The sequence below is a fragment of the Lissotriton vulgaris genome, chromosome 12, assembly GCF_964263255.1.
Source record: "Lissotriton vulgaris chromosome 12, aLisVul1.2, whole genome shotgun sequence".
Lineage (NCBI taxonomy): Eukaryota > Metazoa > Chordata > Amphibia > Caudata > Salamandridae > Lissotriton > Lissotriton vulgaris.
The window spans coordinates 534,432,724-534,452,207 of record NC_141700.1 but is presented as its reverse complement, the minus strand read 5'-3'; the positions used below and the strand labels follow the sequence as shown (position 1 = coordinate 534,452,207).

At 41.4% G+C, this 19,484-nt stretch overlaps 1 protein-coding gene across 1 annotated transcript in view; it reads left to right on the top strand.

Moving 5' to 3' along the window:
* The window catches only part of KIRREL1 (kirre like nephrin family adhesion molecule 1), a 166,386-nt gene that overhangs the window by 137,750 nt on the left and 9,152 nt on the right, over positions 1 to 19,484 (top strand). Inside the window, exon 12 of the mRNA XM_086945329.1 lies at positions 3,565 to 3,704. Coding sequence (XP_086801455.1) covers positions 3,565 to 3,704 — 140 coding nt within the window. The remainder of the gene's footprint in view (positions 1 to 3,564; positions 3,705 to 19,484) is intronic.

The following is a 19,484-nucleotide window of genomic DNA, read 5'->3' as shown; positions in this document are numbered from 1 at the left end:
TTTAACATCTGCAACGCTGAAAATCTCAAGAGGTCTGCTCAGTTTGACGCTCAAGCAGATTTTAGCCCAATCTACCTATACTCTGCTCCATTGTCACACATTTGATAAAGTTAAACATGGAAGCCCCACGTAGGAGCCTCTTATCAGCAATTCATGGTGATATGGTGAAGGAGATTCCAATGTTAGAACAGATTTTTATGGCACATTTTTAATCTGGTGGACGGAGTATCCCGTCCACCAGATTAAAAATTAGGCTCTTTGCTTGAAAGTGGATTGTAAGAATCATTCTTCAGAAAAAATACTCCGGTAACATTTCCTTAAGATGGATTTGTTTCTATTTACAGTTTTAAATAAAGTGATATGTTATGTTGATTTGTATAGCACACTAATCACCTGAGAGGGTAGCCAGGTGCTTGGGCACGGTGTGCGGTTCTAAGGTGCTTATATGAAGAGCCAGGTCTTCACCTTCCTGTGGAACTCAAGAAGTGAGGAGGAGGTTTTCATGTGCTGAGGGAGGTTGCTCCATGTTTTGGGTGCAATGTAGGAAAATGAGCAATTTGCTTTTGTAGGTGCGTAGAGTGTGTAAGAGTGAGGCAAAGTATATATGTCTGGTAGGTTGATGAATGTGTATGTAGCTGTTCAGATAGCCTGGTCTTGTGTTGTGTAGGGCTTTGTATGTGTGTGTGTCAGACGTTTGAATTGGACGCGCTTGTGAAGGGGGAGCCAGTGAAGCTTCCTGAGGTGTGTTGTGATGTCAGTGCGACATGGGAGGTTGGGTATGAGTCTTGCAGCTGTATTCTGGATGCTCTAGACTCTGTGTATGAGTTATTCAGAGATTCCAGCTAGATTGTTACCATAGTCCAGCTTGCTGGGGATGATTGCCTGCGTGATGACCCATCTGGTGTTCTGAGGCAACCATTTGAAGATCTTGCATGCATAGGAGGTGGAAGCAGGAAGTGCACACTACATTGACTTGAGCCTTCATGTGGTCCTTGTCATCTAGGATGATCCCTAGATTTCTTGCATAGTCTGTGGGTGTTGGTCCTAGCTCCGATGACCACAGGGTGGAATCCCATGGGGATGTCTTGTTGCTGAAGAGTAGTACTTCATCTTGTTGGAGTTGAGTTTCCCACAGTTGGGTTGCATACAGTCTGCTACCATGGTCATGCAGCTGGTAAAGTTGGTTCTGGTGGTGTATGTATCCTCTGTCAGGGAAGAGGATGAATTGTGTGTCATCGGCATAGGAGATGACGGTAATGTCTTGCGATCGGATGATGTTGGTGAGAGGTGTCATGTATGGGACACCACATATCAGTTTCTTGGTTTCTGATGTAAAGGGTGGCAGCCTGACCCTTTGGATTCTTCCTGTGAGCAAGGAATAGATCCATTTGGGAGAGGATCCTTGTATCCCAACCTTGTGGAGTCTTCTGATGAGGGAGTTGTCGGAGACCATGTCAAAGGCCTTGAAGAGGTCAAGCAGGAGGAAGGCAACGGGGTTCTCCTCAGTCCAGTATGTTTTAAGTGTCATTGATAGCCAATAGGAGTGCTGTTTCACTGCTGTGGTTCTTTCTGAATTCTGGTTGTGTTAAGTATAAGATGGTGAAATTTGAGGTGGGTTGTGAGTTTCTTGTTATTGGACTACTCAATCACTTTGGCTGCCAAGGGGAGCAGGAAGATCGGTCAGAAATTGATCAGTCGGCTCACGTCAGCTGTGGGCTTCTTGAGAATGGTGTTGATTTCTGCAAGATTCCATTCATTCAGGAAAGTGGCCATCGTGATGGAGGTGTTGAAAACATGGGCCAGGGTGGTGCTTATTTGTGATGTTCCCAGGTTGTAGATGTGGTGGGGTATGAATTCCTTGGAGGCCCTGAGTGGATGGTCCGCATGACTGCCACTGTGTTGTTTCTATTGAGGGAGTTCTATTCAGTCAGGTGGTTGTCTTGATTAGTGGAGGGTAGGTTAGCGATGAGTTCTCTGAGGTTGGGTTGCTGTGCAAAATGACTGTAGAAGAATTGGATATGTGTTAATTGTTTTTTGGTATCTACTGATTGATTGTGTCAAAGATTTCTGTATAAAATTAGTTGTTTTTATTAAACTAATGCATTTGGTACAACATGTATAATTACGTGCAATATAAATGCAAATGTGCTTGTTATTCTGTACTGTGCTTTTATGGTTTTTAAGATACAAAATCGAATAAAGCAGAATTTGATTTGATTTGAAGTTGGATAGATTGTCACAGAATTGTTGGGAGGCAGCAATGTTGTTGACCATGGCTAAGGGCAAGGCGAAATCCTTGATTGAGAAGAACTCCTTTCAGCAGTTGGAGCCTCTTTTATGGTGTCCACTAGTGCTTTTGTCTTGGTGTCTCTAGTTTGCTGGTGATAGCGTCTGAGTGCAGACTTGTAGGTAGTTCTCTCGATGGTATTTTGGCTGTCTCTCCATTTCCTTTGTAACTGTTTACAGTGCGTCAGAGGTCTTCTGTATACCACCTGGCTGGATATGCTGCTTTAAGAAAAATACTATTTCTGTAGTGGCTGAGCAGGCATACATCAGAAGTTCTTATCTTGTGCATCACTCATCATCCAATCTCCTGTTTACTAAAGGTTCAGGTTGTGTTTGAAAACAGAACAACTCTGACATTTGGTTTGCAACTGATAGCCGGTGTAGAAATTTGGGGCAAACTACAGTGGGTATATAAAAGACGAATATTCTAGTTTAGCCAATGAGAAACTAATTTAAGTATTATCGACTGGCAGCTTATTAAATGTAGTCCTTTTAATATTATGGGTTTCGCTTCAAGGGCATAGAGAAATCCAAATTCACTTACTCAATGTCTATAACTTGAATTCAGGAGAAACACATACTGCATCATATAGGGGACTAGAGGGCATGAGAATGAATAGCATTGGAGACTCTATCAGAACTCAAGCTGCAATAGCATTGTTATAGGTATGTAACTTGTTTCGTAATTGCCACCTTGTGCCAAATTGGAGGAGTGCCTTTCAAGACTGCTTGCTCATGTAAATGTATTTGTAAATGTATTTGAGCTTATATAGCGCACAGCTACCCACAAAGGGTTTCCCGGCGCTTGCTTAGGGAACCCGTCCTGGTATTCCCCTGTGAGATAACCCCAGCAGGGTATCCACAAGGTGAAAGCCAGGCATCCCGCCGCGAGGGGCCGTTGTGGAGATTAAGCAAGCTATTGCCCAGAGTCGCAGAGTGTGAACCCGTGAGTTGAGAAGGCACCGGAGCGAGAATTATCGAGTCCGTGGAATTTTTTTTTTGAGCTCAAGACCCGCCGAGGCGGGGAATTGAACCCTGGTCCAGGGCCGATCTCAGCTTCCGGGTCTGCCGCCTCTAACCCCTCTCATGAGTCTTCTTGTTGGAGACGCTGCATTATGTTTAGTCTGCCATTTTTATTAGAACAGCCCAGTTTCGTAGAGCAATACAGGGGAATAGAGGTTGCTTGAAAAGCTTGGTTTCATCCAGATCTAACCCTTTATTGCCTTTTGAATAACTTGCCTTCATATCATATAATAAAATACATTTCTCATCTTATAGGCCGCAAGGATGTCACTCTGCGGAAGCTTGATATTAAAGTAGAAACAGTGAATCGTGAGCCGCTAACTCTGCACAGTGACCGGGAAGAGGACACCAGCAGTGTTTCCACTGCAACCCGTGTGATGAAAGCCATTTATTCGGTGAGTGTGATTTCAACTGGGGGAGTAATTTTTTAATTTGTTTGTTGGAAGAGAAGGAACTCATTAAAGGGTCTGTTGCTCTCACATCTCTGCCTTTATAGATTTTTCCACTTCTGCTCCCCAAAGAAGCCTGGTTCTATATAATTCCTTCATTCACTGTATACAGCAGTACTCCGTTGCAAAAGCTGCTTTGCTCACAAGATAATTGAACTAAGGTGGAGATGATCTTGTTTTTAGACTGTGCCCAGTATTCTGACCAAGCAGTGAATTGATGTGAATGTTCTGTGCCTAATACATCTTGACACTTATTCCTACTGCACATACTTTATCAAGTATACTGTTGAAAAATGTAGGTATTGTCTCCATGTCTTCAAGTGATTGATCCCTTTTTCAGTTGCTACAAGAGTTAGAACATCCCCAAACATAGTTAACAGCCTTCCCATTTTGAATTTGTTGGGCATCATTAAGTGTAACTGATCTCAGAACTTCAGTCTTCTGTATTACTAAGCAATCATACTTTTTCATGGTTTTTACAAAAGTATATAAAAAAATCTATTTTGTTTTCCGTTGACGTTTTGGCTCATTCATACCTACACTATGTTTGGAAAAGGTAAGACTAATCGAATTTTGTGATTTTTCGAGGCCCACGTTTCCTTGAAAACACTGTTCATTTCATTCTACCACATCTAGAAAAGAATATAGCCATATAAAGTTTTGCAGGAGATTGCCATTCCTGGTGGATAATCCTGACCTTAAGGTGGGGGTGTTATGCCAAATAAATCAGTGCAATTTTCACCTTATGTAAAAATTTGTAAGGATCCCATCTTGGATCCAGAGAAAGTGATTTGCGAAAGATTTACATCTATACCAGTGTCCAATGGGAAAGTGTGAATATCCCCCCAAAACAGTATTTTCAGCACATTAGGATGTGCTCAGTTGTTTCAAAGTGTGTAGTAGCTGGCTCTCCTCAAGGGTTCGTGACCAGTTGTTGGCCTGAGATAATGTGCTGAACTTGCATCATCATTATCATACATTTATGCATTTTAATCGCCTCAACCTCCCCACAGCAGGGTTCTCCGTTTATTTTCTGAAAAAATATCAGCACTCAAGTTTCCCACTTCCATGTAGCTCAGCCTGCACAAGATGTTACTTTTCATTTTGGGTTTGTTGTCCTTTTGATCAAATTATAAACTCAAGACTTCAAGTCCAGGAATGCAATAGGGGCGACTCTTCCATTTGAGCGGAGGAACGTAGCCCCACAAAATAAAATCACCAAGAAAAGCCCTAGAACTGAAAAATAAAATGGTAATAAAGAGTATTACCATTTTATTTTTCAGCAACCCGCCCCAAACTGAGGGGCAGGACAGGGTAGGGCCATTGTTGCTGAGTGGCAGCTGGGAGCTGTGCAATAAAGTTTGAAATGCGCATGTCGCTTTGGCCAGCGGTCCTGCGACGGCCATCCAGACATGTGTATTTTAAACCTCTCTAACCCAACTAGAAAGTGCAGGCCTCCAGTGCTCTTAAGAGCACTGAAAAAGGCTGCTTCCTACAGTACTAATGCACCTCTCGTGCTGTTTAATAGCATGAGAGATGCCCCATGATTGGTTAGTGCAGTTTCCTGGGTCCCGCGTTGAACCTGCCTCGAAGACCCAAGAGAGGAGGGCGTTGCACCAGGAAGCTAAGTGTTTTATTTTATTACTAACTAGCTTACCCGTCGTGCGTTGCTGCGATCTCAGAAGAAAGGAAATTTAAGGAAACTCGTTATGATAACATTAAATTTACATTGTGTCATTGTTATTGAAACTTATTCATTTTATTTTAGAAAACATTTCTAAGTGTGGCTTGAGCAGTGCGTACTCGATCGGCTTCCAATCTTGATTCTTGTTGCTCGTTTGTTTGACAATTACGGGCTTGAGCAGTTTGTATTCAAACAGCTTGTAATCTTGCTTCCCGTTGCTCGTCTGTTTCTGAAGCTCGTAATGCCTTTTTCTTTCGTGCTTCTGATGTAGATTGACCAATCGATTTCCGTTTGGGGGTCATAACTGTCGACGATGTTTGCAAATTCACTGTCTATTTCAGTTTTTGAAAGATTATGAGGGCCCTGGGGGGCCGATTTAAAAAAAAAAAAAAAAATGTTGGGCGGAAACCTTCGCGGGAGTGTATTCAACAACTTCCCAAAGTTTCATGCCGATCGGATGAATGGTGTAGTAATGCATAAAGGACATACTTTCGTTTATATATATATATAGATTTATTTTTGTCCGTCTCACCCATCCACCCCACCACCCTCCGTACATGCCAGATGCCACTGTAATGCAAAGGAAAATCCTCTACTTAGATGAGCTGTTCACTCATGGAGCCAGGCAACCTAAAAGCTCTTAAACATATTTCAAATGGCAGTTGTTCTGTAGAAAATAAGTGTATGTTTGAGTCATGATGTCTTGCAAATTCATGTATAGCACATATGAGAAAGTAAATGAATCAAAAGGCTTTCTTAGACTACAAGAACTACGCAACAATCGAATGCCATCCTCCACATACCATTTATTCTGTTTTTCTTGTGTCTAGAGGAGTGATGCTACAAAAAACTCTTATTTGCAGATCTAAAGTTTTTGCCAAAGGCTAATTCTCTTTTCAAAGGTGTCTTTTGCCCAACCATAATTGTAGAGGAACCGATCAACACAGCCTTGATGGAGTTGATCAGAAACTGACTTTTAATCTAATTTTTCCACAGGAGTTCTCTGTCCTTACAATGTGGCACGCAGCTAAATCCCCAACTACCATACTCAATTTTTGGAATTACTTAATATAAAAGTTTAAACTAAGATTATGTGAAGCTACCGTTTTACCTACTAAAATTTGGATGTGAATTTTTATTTAGCATTTTGTGACTTTCGCCAATTTTTAAAGGTTCTTGAGCTTAAACTGCAAAAATACAAAGGTTTTTTACGTTTTCAGAATGTTTTTGTTTTCAACACATACAAAACTTTACAACATCCTCCACGTGCATTTGTTTTTAAAGGGCATTGTTAAGCACAAAATGCTTCTCTCATTGTACAGCTGGGCCCGAACATTACATAGCGGCTCGAAATCTAATTGAGAGACTGGCACTTGAGTCAAATAATTCCTCAGCAGAATAACTTCTAAAATTATTTATTGTGAGGTTTTAGTTTTGCATCAGATAAAAAAGCAAAATAAATACTACCTGCCATTTGGTGAGGTCTGCAGTGTGAACATCTCCCACAAACGTTAATGACCTTTATCATAATGCATATTTGCATTAGTGAGCTGGTGGGTGGCATTAGTTCTACTTCAAACATATACCTTAAGATCTTTTGCTAGGGAAAGCTGAGCGACATTATCTTGCCAAATGTTATGCTGCAGTAATTAAATTAAAGCAAGGTGTGATTTTGAAGATGAATGTTGGGTGGCATTGGGTCCTTTCATGTATGTTTGGAACCTGCCAGGTCCTTAGCAAAGTAGTATAGTAACGGGCATACTAGTAATTGAGGCTGACTACCACATTGATTTGAGAGACGTAGGTGACTAACTGGATAAAACTGAGCTCTCTTGGTGCCTCAGCCAGTTGAACCCTATAAGTACTATTGAGTTGGGTATCATTGAGGCAGCCATCAAGATCTTGCTAGTAACACAGAATGATCATGCAAGACTGAAATCTCATTTAGCCTACATCACTTGATAGCCTTTTCCTCTAAACTGATCATTTTGTCATGCTCAATATGAGCAACTAATCAGACCAAAACATCTCCCCCTGAAACTCCATGTACCATTGTTATGCACCAATGTAATATCGGAAAAGGAGCTGCAAGCCAAGCTTGGGCGATGGAGAACAATCTGTTGGTCGTGAGTGTGGACTGACTATAGGACTACAGGAGTGTCTGCACTAATATGTGCAAGAAGGCCTTGTTAGTTTGAATGCAGATGCAGATATATAGGAGAGAGGATGGGTTTAAACTGCAGCAGGAGAAAGGACTGCAAGACTGACCACAGAGAGTAGGGTATAGACGTATACCAAGAGTAAGAGGAAAGGTTGAACACTGGAGTGGGGGGGAAAGGAGAGTCACAGGAAAGAGAAACTGACTGGAAGCAGGAATTAGGTGCATTTCAGGGATAGCAGGGTGGAAAGATTGAACCATGACACTGGAGGGAAGTAATTCCTGGAGTGCAGCAGGGTAAATGTTGACAATAGGAAAGGGTTAGGAAGACAGTCCTCTGGAAGGTGGGGAGAGGTAGATTCAAGAGACTGATGCGGACGCTGGTGGCTAGAGAAAGTATAACCGGTGATTGAAAAGAGGCAGAAGGGACAGACGCAGCTCTATACCAGTGGAAACTGGAGATGAGAGAAAGGATAGCAAAATAAAAAGGGCCAAGATAGAAGAAGAAAATGATATGGAGGCTTTACTTTGACAAGACTATAAATGTTGGTAAATGGGAATGCACACACTTTACCTTTGTTAAAAAGGATGATCCCAACCCTTGTCAGCACATGTGGTTCCAATTATGGGCTTTTCATTCTAAATCATTATATTGTTGTTAGTCCAATTGATTGAGTGTATGCAAACCAAGGTTTCAACTCCCTGGAATACATTGCTCAGGAATTGAAGCTTGGTGTCGTGCTAACAGATTGATCCAATGAATAGTGATATTTACCATGTGTATTCTTGTGAATACTAGACTTCTCATGGTGTAGTCTGCTGAATGGTAGCATTCACACTGTGTGCTTTAGTTAATAGTTGAGTTTACATTGTTTCGCCTGGCAAATGGTGATGCTCACATTGTGTTACTGGCATAATGTGGATTCAATACTGCGATGTGACGAATGGGACATTTTTGCAGGGACCTTATGAATGGTGGCGTTTATGTTTGTCCTATTAACAGTGTGTGTTCCCACTTTTACCTGGTAAATGGTTGTGTTCATTCTGTGTGATGCAGCAAATAAGTTGTTCGAGCTCGCAAGAATGGAGTTAAAATGTGGCAGAGGTCTAAACAGAGGGATTTGCGAAAACGAGTGTCACGGTTTGTGATTCAAAAATAAGAACAGATGTTTTGTGTGCATCGTTTTCTGTCACAGTTTTAAAGATTCATAGAGCTGCAAAAAATCTCTTCTGATAGTTATTAAATTACTTGTCCTCATGTTATTTAGCTCAAAAGACTGAAAAGATATTTTGCTCGGATTTGAACTAGTGACATGCAAACTGTACTAAGAGTTCTCCTGCAGCTATATTGACCCACCCAACTAACTTAGCCTTCATTTACTTTGCAGTGGTTAGTTAATGGAGAGTGTCAGAAGTGTGGTTAATACTATCAGGCTATGGTCATGTGTTAAATTCTACAGCATTGGATCTCTCATAGATCCACATGCTGGAATTCATTCCACTTTGCGAGCTGGGAGTCTTAGGGTAACATTCTAATAGCTGTTGTGTCATATTTAATATATATATTCACTGAAAAAAACATAGGTTTCACACCAGTTATAGTTAGCAGGAAGTTTTACTCGCATAAAACCATTGAAATTCCCACGTTATAGTTAGTTGGACTCACTATAACTTGCGCGTGCAATGCACTGCTGATGACGTCACATATTATATCACTCATGACATGGTCAGTGACATCACTCATGACATCACTGATGTCCTCTGGTATAGAAAAACTCCCATACAATGTGCTGCCTTGGCTTGTATGGGGTATTGTCTTCTTGCAGCCACCTTCTCCCCTCCTCCTCCTCCTCCTCCTCTTCCTCCTCCTCCTCCTCTTCTTGACCACCAATGTAATGTTGTGGTGGTCCTCTTGGTGGTGGTGGTGGTGCAGATACTCCAGCTGCTGCTGCTACTGTAGCCATTTTAAAGTACAAAATATTTCTCAAAGATGTTGAAACAGGTCTTCCTCAGTCAAAGGACAAAGTCAGAATAAGGAAAAAAGGTGGGGTCTTTCATCATTTGGAAAAAAAACTGTCCTGAACCAATGAAAAGTGTTATTTTCAGGTCACATGACTTGGGTTTTCATCATTTGGAAACCAAAACTGTTCTGCACCGATAAAAAGTGTTATTTTCAGGTCACATGACCCGACGCGCTATATGTGGACTCTTTTCTATCCCCCTTTGTCAAGAACCTGACATCTTATATACAGGACACACAGGAGTTCTTGAAACATGTAGAGCGGATAAGATGGGAAGAAAACTTGTTGCTTATAACTCTAGATATCACGAGTTTATACACCTGCATTTGTCATTGTGATGGTTTGAATGCAATAAGATGGTTCCTAGGCCAAAAACATCCCAAATTCACACAACACAATGACATGCTTTTACAGATGGTATCCTATTGTCTCAACAATAACATCTTTGTCTTTGATGGACAACTGTACCTACAAAAACGGGGTACAGCGATGGGCACGTGCTTCGCCCCCAGCTATGCGAACCTGTTCGTCGGCTGGTGGGAGAAGCACATGGCCTGGGGGGATGTCAACGACCAGTGGCTAGATAGGATCGTGCTTTGGACACGATATATTGACGACCTGTTTATTATTTGGAGAGGCGATGTATCCTCTGGTGAGGAATATATAGCAATCCCTTAATAATAATGAATTAAATCTCAAGTTCACAGGGAACATTAGCAAAAATACTGTCAACTATCTGGACCTACAGGTCTATATTGAAGATAATGTCCTGGCCACCCGTCTTTTTAGGAAACCCACTGCGGGCAATGCAGTTTTGCACGCAGACAGCCATCACCCGATCAGCCTTATCGAGAGTATACCATATGGCGAGCTCTTGCGCCTTAAGCGCAATTGCTCTACTGATAAGAGCTATGTCAGTGCAAAGAAACATGCATTACAACGCTTCACTGACAGGGGCTATAAGAAAGGACATTTGAAAATTGCTGAGTCTAAAGTACAGCAAAGTGATAGGAAAACTCTACTATCCTCTAAAAATAAAAGCAAAGTCGTACCAACTAAAACTGAGGATCAGACTGTACGAATGATTACAACATATAATGAGAAATCGGCACAAATTGTCCAGATTTTCAAAAAGAACTGGCATATTCTTCAAACTGATAACATTCTTAAAAAGCACATCCCAGAACGTCCCTCCATCACATACAAAAGATGCCTATCTATTGGAGACCATCTTATACACAGCCATTTTACTAAATCAACAGCCATTAAAAACAAATTGGGAATCAATGGCTTCTTTCCTTGCAAGAAGTGCAAGACTTGTAAATTTAGTAAAAAAATGACAAGCTTTGAAAGTGGGCCAGGGGACTCTAGGCCATTCAGAACTATCAATAAGTTTTATAATTGCAATTCAGAATACACCATATATTGCCTCACCTGTCCTTGCAATAAGAGATATATTGGTAGTACTAAGAACCCTACCAAAAAGCGCATATTAGAACATATGCGGGCAATCTCTAATAAGGACCCCACCTACCCCGTCGCAAGACACTTTGAATTATACCATCAAAGCAATAGGGATCTATTGCAATTCTATTGCATCGACGGGGTGGACAAACATGAAAGAGGTGGAGACAGGTTCAGAAAACTTAGAGCCAAAGAGTCCTGCTATATCATAGAGCTCCAAAGCATGAGTCCGGCTGGACTTAATAATGACGAGGAGCTTTGGACACATCTGGACTAACTTTCCAATTCAAGGCCGTGTTACATTGATATAGATACAGCATGAAAGTGTGAAAATATGGTGTTCAGTTTTTATGAGAAAAATATACATCTACATACAGTAACAATATACTGGCACACCCCTTTATTCCTCTGAATCGTTCCACATGTCACTGCTACTTTACATGAAACAAGAACTGTTCTAATATCTATAGTAGCATACTTCATTGGACATACATTTATGTATATTTATGAATTACCAGCCCATTCAGGGCACAATTCTGTCACCACAGCAGGTTGAGTAACCTATTGATATTGTATGTCATGTTCATGAATTTTGCGAACATTTACTTTATCTTGTATGTTATCTGCTGAGGTTTTGAGAAAAAACGTATTACAGGTAATGAGTATGGCAGATAAGTAGTTGCTATCACACAAGTGAAATACCTGTTTATTGAGAATGTGTTTTAATCGTGAATTCGATTAATTGTTAATATTTATGATTGATTTATTTTGAGCACTTGCACTTTTAGAATGTAAAGTATATTATTGCATTTTTTACCCGTTATAAGATGGCCACCACTAAACTGATGTCTAGATGGTTTACAAAATGTCCATCTTTTGTTTCTATGGCTATGGAAGTGAAGGGAGGGTTTAAAATGGTTGTTGCACAAATGGGTAATCGACATTGAAAAAGCCGCGAGGCGAAACGCGTCTGTCGATATGGAGGGGAGAGGAATCTAAGCACCGAATAAAGCATTTTCAGCTTTGCACTACAACTCCGTGAGTGCCTCTTAATCTACTAGCTAGCCACTCTTTGCTCGCTAAGTGAAGAAATATATATATATATATTAAAATATTCACTGTAATACCTTTTCCGATCATTAGAAATAACCTGCAGTTCGACCAATGAGCTGAAGGCCAGAGCGGTCGGGCAGGGTGGGGTGGGAGTGGGGGGGGGGGGTTCGACAGACGAAGAGGGGAAATTATTTATTTATTTTCCCTTGTGGTCTCCTGTTGAACCCCCCCAACTCGGCCCACCGCTCTTACCTGCATGGGCCGCACCTGGTGAAGGCACACCGATCTCCACTGCCCCACACATTACCATTCCTCGTATTTCTAAGGGCTTTTCGCTTGGAACAGAATCCCTTTCAAAGCTCTACTCCTATTATCTCACTTGTTCCGATTACTAGACACCTTCTATGGGTTACTTATACTCCCATGAGCATTTCATCTTGGATGGTTACTGTTCTTGGTGTGTAATTCGTTTTTTTTTTTTTTTTTTTCGTCCAGAATAGCAGAATCAAAGAAGGCATGTGTAGACCCTGTTCTCCTTGTGTAGACAATAGACCTCATGCTGTAAGTTTGCATGAAGATTTAACCTAACCTCTGCTAAAGGCATAAAACAAAACCTTGTAAGATCTACTGCACTTTTTCTCCAAACAAGCATTGACAACCATGAGAGTAAAGGGCCTACTCCGATGGCTAATAAATGAGAATGCTTTAGAAATAGTTTCTTCATGTCTTCCTCTGGAACATAGAATTCCTTCAAGGTACACCAGGAGGAAACAAAAATCTGACCGGGAACGATTTGAAAAACAAGCTCTTACCTCTGGTGAAATCTTCAGTCTTACCTCCTAAGCTTCCATCGGTGGTGCTATCCAATATTGGATTAATATGCAACTCCCCAGAAATGTTGTTTCTTTGCAAGTAGACAGTCGAATGTAGGGTTTGCAATGTGGGGGAAGAGGTGCATTTGATGACCTTGTTAACGATCTTTTCTCAAGCCTTTCTGCCACTACCCCTCATCCTGGGGTTAATGGGGAAGGCCAAGAGGGAACTGCACCAAGTGGTCCTCATAGCTCCAGTATGGCATCACCAGTATTGTGTAATTGAATGTATCCATCTGCATTTACCTGGGTAGCCATTAGGATCTTCAATCCGGTGAGAGAGGCCATATAGTTCATCATGACTTGGGATATCTCAGATTGACAACATGGCTCCTGAACACTTGAAATTCTCCACTCTAGATATTACTTCAGGTTGCTGCACTATTCTGCATCCAATCAGAGCACCCTGAACAATCAAAACATCTCTGGTTAATTTCAAAATGTTCTGCAAATGGTGCTGCTCTAAAGGCTTGCTTTTTTTAACTTTTGAATTTCACCAGGTACATCCTTGTTTGTTTCATTGAGTTTATTATTGATTGAAACACTCCAATTCAAGTTCAATTAGCAATATCAAGATTATAGCGCTCTTCAGGCTGAACTTAGCCTCTAGAATCATCAAAACAATTGTTGGAGGACTTTTCGGAGGGTTTCTGCCTATAAGGCACCCACCACCTGTGATGGAAGGGACCACACCCCTGGCTCAGCTGATAAAACCACTCTTCGAACACCTATGGAGGGGAAACATTAAATATGTTACTTTGTAGTCTGCACTGTTGCTGGCCCTTAGCATTGACCAGGTGAGTAAGTGGAATCCAGATTTTCATTATCATGTCAGAGGAGTCTGGATAGAACTCTGAATGGTGGAACCGTTAACGTCCAACAACAACAAACAGGAAATAGAAAAAGGACTGCTACTATATTGGAGAATTCTAGACCCAACCACTAAATGGTGGAATAATGCACAGCATGTAAATCCAAAAAATGTTCAAGTTGCAAAACTACTCCTTCGTATAAGAAATCATTTCGTTTTCAATATTAGTCATATTATCCTTTCCAAGAGCTCAGAGATATTATGCAAACAGATTTGAAATTTGATCTCCAGGTGCATAACGATTTCTGCCAAAATTACCATAAGGTTCTTAAGTCTTATTTCCACATCTTTCAACAGTGCCTGTCATTAATCTTCATTATATGTTTAACGTTTTAACTTAATCATTCAATGGCATTCAGAAAGTAAAACAATTAGTTTATGGAATTCAACATCTCACAAAAAATAGTGTATTTGCCAACAAGGTCTAATAAAATGGATAGTTTCAGACATACCGATGTCTGTGCTGGTCGTTCAGTACAGACATCGGTATGGCATCATTCCCTTCTGGAGTGCATCGGCACCAATGGTATTGTATGCAGGAGTTCGACTATCTGGTATATGAGGGTAGTGACTTGGGAGAGCTACCACACATTTGTGAAGCACCATTGACCAAATAAGCAAGCCTTAAGAAATTTTGCGGTGAGACTGGCAGTCTTTGGTAATTTATTTGCCTAAAATTAGCCTTTCTTCTTCTGAGTTGAATCAGTGTTCTAACTGACATTGTCGAAAAATATGTGATTATGATTTACATATGAACACTGTTTGCTATTCTGATTCAAGCATGTGAATCTAGCACAGAGCTAATGCCGGAGCAGAAACAATTTTCTTGCCTTGAACTCCAGTTCTCCAGTGTTGGTATCTATCAAAGAATCACATGTGACCTCCTCCCCAAACAGTGATTTTTCTTATTTTAAACCTTTCATACACCCTTTTAAAATACTGAGAAATCGCAGCCTCTGGGGAGCTGCATCAGTGTACCTTCACCTCAATGATTGAATTGTGTGTCATTACTAATAATGAGATGATTTGGCATCAGGGAATGATAAAAGCATGTGAATCTATGAAATATATCAAAGCTCGAGAACTATCTGTAGAGATCAGTACCTCTATTTTATTATCCATCAGCTAACCTTTTTGATTTTAGATTTTTCTGCATGGGACAAATGCTTAGTTTTGGGCTAGAAATGTACTCCGTGTCCTTCAGGAATGATTGATACGTTAAAGAACTGACCTACTTACCCGCCTTACCTATCCTAGCACAGAGCCACCACAAACCAGATTTTCTTTTTGCTTTAACTCTTTTATCGAATTAGAATGTTATTCTAATTACAAGCCTATATAAATATCATATGGTAACAATCCATACATTATAGTACCAACTGTACAGAAAGAAGTATACAACAGAAATATTTGGTATAAGACCCCAATAGAATATCAAACGTAACATATAGGGATAGAAATATTGTACGAGCAATCTATAATACCAGTTTTATTTAAAAAAAAAATCATGAAAAAACAGAAATAAATGCATAATGAACACAAACACTTAAATAAGAAAGGAAAGACTGAATGGAAAAAGAATATAAAAGAAAATGGACATTTTAAAATGGATCATTAAGAGTGAGACCTCATCTAAAACACGTAGTTTAATACCGTGCCCTCCCAACTAGTCAAACTCTAGAGGCCTCTGCCTTCTGCATCCCTGTACTGCTCGGCCTGGTGTGCAGGTATCCATATGGAGTCTATATTGGTAAATCCTAGCACAGGAAAGTCTCAAAGCTGTTGGCTTTGTTTTCTTCAGCAACGACAATGGCAGAGCCTCCCGAGGATAGCAGGGCACCGGGGCGGTGATCGAATAAAGTTAAACGGATCCAAGACGGAGCTTATGGCAGCTTGTCTGCTGAGCAGGTCTCCAGGGATGACTGACAGCATATTGGCTCTGCTCCCAGTAGCAGTGACTCTGGCAAGGAGGAATGATAAAAGGGGCATCCTTCCGCATTATCTGCAGCATCCTGGGCATTAGGGGCTTTGAAGCAAATCCACAAAAGCATTAATATTGAACATCAGATGTCAGAGTTACAACACTGCTGTTTGTTCTGTTGTGTTGAACTTGTCAGCAGTGCTGGCAGACCACCCCAACGCTTTGAACACACTGCTTTGTGGTTTTCTGCTTCACCACATCTGCACATGTTCAATCTTGCTTCAGTGATGATCCCGCGAAAGCGGTCAACATATAAATAAAGTAGTTTGTACTTCCTTTGTACCCTAAACACGAATGCTCACCAAAGTCACCAAATTCGCCTGAATTTGGCCTTGAAACCAATAGCTGATCAGAGCAAATCATTATTAAGCCACATCCAGACAACTCATTTTAACATGTGTTACTGATATTTGTGTGGAAGCTGCAGGTCACAGGTTTTCAATCCAGGCAAGGCCTGTCCAGGCCTTCAAGATTGTGGGGTCAATAAACTGAGCACCGTTTGGTTGATTAAAGAAGCCGGTTTCTGAAGCAGTTATCCGTTATAGATTCACATTCCGTGCTCATGCCTGTCATCTAGTGGGTGGGCCTGGAACTGCAAGTGTTTTGCTTAAATGATCAATATTTTGGACGTCGACCTTTATGCTGGAAACTAGACTCACCTAGGAAGTCCAAAAGATCCACATCTTTGGGGCTCTTTTCTGATTATTTCTTAATAGATTTGGGATATTTGCGCAAAAATCAAATAATCGGGCATTCCAAATCCCTCCAGCATTATTTCCAACTGCATATCATGAGCATGAACACATATTATGAAGATGACTCAACTGACGGTCCAGACTACAAGAATATCGACTTTTAAGTAATGTGCAACCAAAACATTGTGAAGTTAAGGTGGCACTGCTAAGTATGTGCACCATGACAATATATATTTTGTAGTTCAAATCGGTAAATATATTATTATATATATACACACTTATCTTCACAATATTCTTAATATCATACTGTGGTAGCACAATCATTTTGTGCTTAATGTTTTCACATACACTTTGACAAAAGCGTCATCGAGTTTAGACCACTGCTGTGCTGTGGAGTATTCCGGGGATGATTAATAACCACATGTTTGCCCTGGAGGCCTGGCTGTACCTTGTGCCCAAGTCAGTCTGTTTTTTAGCAATGACCAGGAGATGGCAAACTGCATCCTCCCTGGCGCTCAGCCAAAGGTTGCAGTTAGGTCCTTTTTAAGAGCTGCTTTTGTCAGGAGGAATCCATTCACCCAGACTCTGATGAACTGATTTAATCAGAGTCTGGACTGCAGAGCTACTGTACATTAATGCCAGTTCAAAGTGCCCTGCTGCTGTGATGCAGTCAGATGTCCTGCATCCGAGGTGGGATGTAAAATGTCTGCAACAGAAGTGGGTTGTTAAAGAAGGCAAATGAAAGAATGTCCGTCTAGCTGTGCTGTGGAAGATCAAACGAGGGAATTATATTTCCAAATAACTTTTTGTAGAGAAAGAGAAAATGGGAGTCTAGGTTGAGACCTGGTGGTGTGCTTGATGGGTAATAGGAGAGGGGTGGAGTGCAGAATGATGACCACTGCCAGGCAGTGAAGGAGAGATTGGAGGTGAGCCAATCAAGGGCTTTTTCTGCAATGTTGGGTGGGAATTAAGGGTTTCTGGCTTGTGTGGATGACTGAGTTGAATGTGGCAGAAAGTTCAAGAAATATAAGAGCTGATTAGACCGGATACTCTGAACTGCCTAAGCACACATGTAAAAGTAGATGCCAGATCTCTCTGTACTCCTGTTTGTGAAATTAAAGACTGGTAGGGGTAATTTAGGGTTTGTGATGATGAATTGTTAGTCCAACAGTTGCGGAACACGTGCTTCCCTTCCACACTGGCAATCGGACCTCTGCAGCATTTTGAGTTTGCTGCCAATGCTTTGAAGTCATCAAACATAGGGAAATAATAGTTTACCTACAAATCACCTTTTAATGTCATTCAATTGGCCTGCTGATGATAGTAGTCCACTATCATATAGTATGCGTGAGTGTGGTATACCTCTTTCAGGACACACCAACGGCATTAGGTATGGCAGTGAGGCCTGCAAGCTAGCCCTGTTTGCTATCTGACAAGACACTGTTTTAAAGTGGTTCCCCAAGCTTGCAACGGCTATGCTATTTGAAACAACGTTTCTTCAATGCCCCCTCCTCTCGATGACCCCTCCACTCAATGTCACAACACTCTGATAATCTACTCCATGACACTCTACGGAACTCCTTCTATGCCACTCCACTGTACTCTGACACACTACTCCTTTCTACTCCACTTTATTCCATTCCTCTCTATGCCATTCCACTCTACGTCACAACTCTCTAAGACACTGATATGCCACACTAACATTCCTCTCCACTGTACGACACACCACTCCACTCTATCCTTCCCTTCCTCTCGATGCCCTTCCTCTCGATGCCCCTCTGCTCGGTGACACGCCTCTCGATGCCCCTCCGCACGGTGACACGACTCTCGATGACAATCCTCTCGATGCCCCTCTCTCGATGCCCCCTCCTCTGGATGCCAAAACAATCTATGGCAATCTACTTCATGACAATCTACAATACTCCCTCTATGCCTCTCCACTATACTCTGACTCACTACTCCTCTCTACTCCACTTTATTCCATTCCACCCTATGCCTCCACTCAGACACGCCACGTTTGGTAATTGGGAGTTCGCTGATCCCGACACACCGCATCATATATTATTTGACATCGGAGTCCAAACTTGCATAAATTACTTTTTATAACTTTATGATTATGGCCTTTTAAGTCCAAATTGTAACATCTCCACAGGAACCTGTGCAACACTGAAGACCCACATCACTCCATTGCATTATATTCCGAATATAACACTTCATATTTAAAACAAAACTTCAATCCCTTGGTGGCATTAAAAAAGCAGCATACGGCTGTCGCGTAACACCAGCCCCATGTGGCCGCACCTTGCAGAGGAACCACGATTTAGTCTAAAGCTTCTGGGTGTTTGTCAGATATAGGACTTTTAGATCCCCACACATTGTAAGGTGGGGGTAGGTCATTTTGAGTTTGTCCACGACTGCCGCTGCGGCTGATATGGCAAAAATGCAAAAGCAGTGAAAGAAAAGTCAAGTCGAATACTGGTTTTCAGCATTAAATCACCGGGATATTGAACAACACCCAGTTCTTTAGACACCGAACCAGGAGCACACCCCATTATAAGGTCAATCAAACAGGTCTGCTACCAGTACTTAATTTGAGCATGTGGTTTCCAGTGCTCGGCACCTACACCTTATTGTCCACACTGGCACGTAAATATGGCACTTTGATCTCAAAGCCAACCCCAGGTAAGCTATCTTGAGCTTGCGTAAACCAGACTGCAGCTGCATCATTTTCAGAACATTTGTCTGTCTGTCTAGCACTCGCATCTTTAATCCTAGGTGACGTACAGGTACCCACAGATTTTATATTTGTAGAATCTCTCGGTTGCCTGTTTTTTGTCCTGTTTCAGGAGCTTGATAACATGAACCCCGTTTCGTAGGAGTTCCTATGTCCAGTTGCGGCTTGTGGTAAGAGCAGGATTAGTGGTATG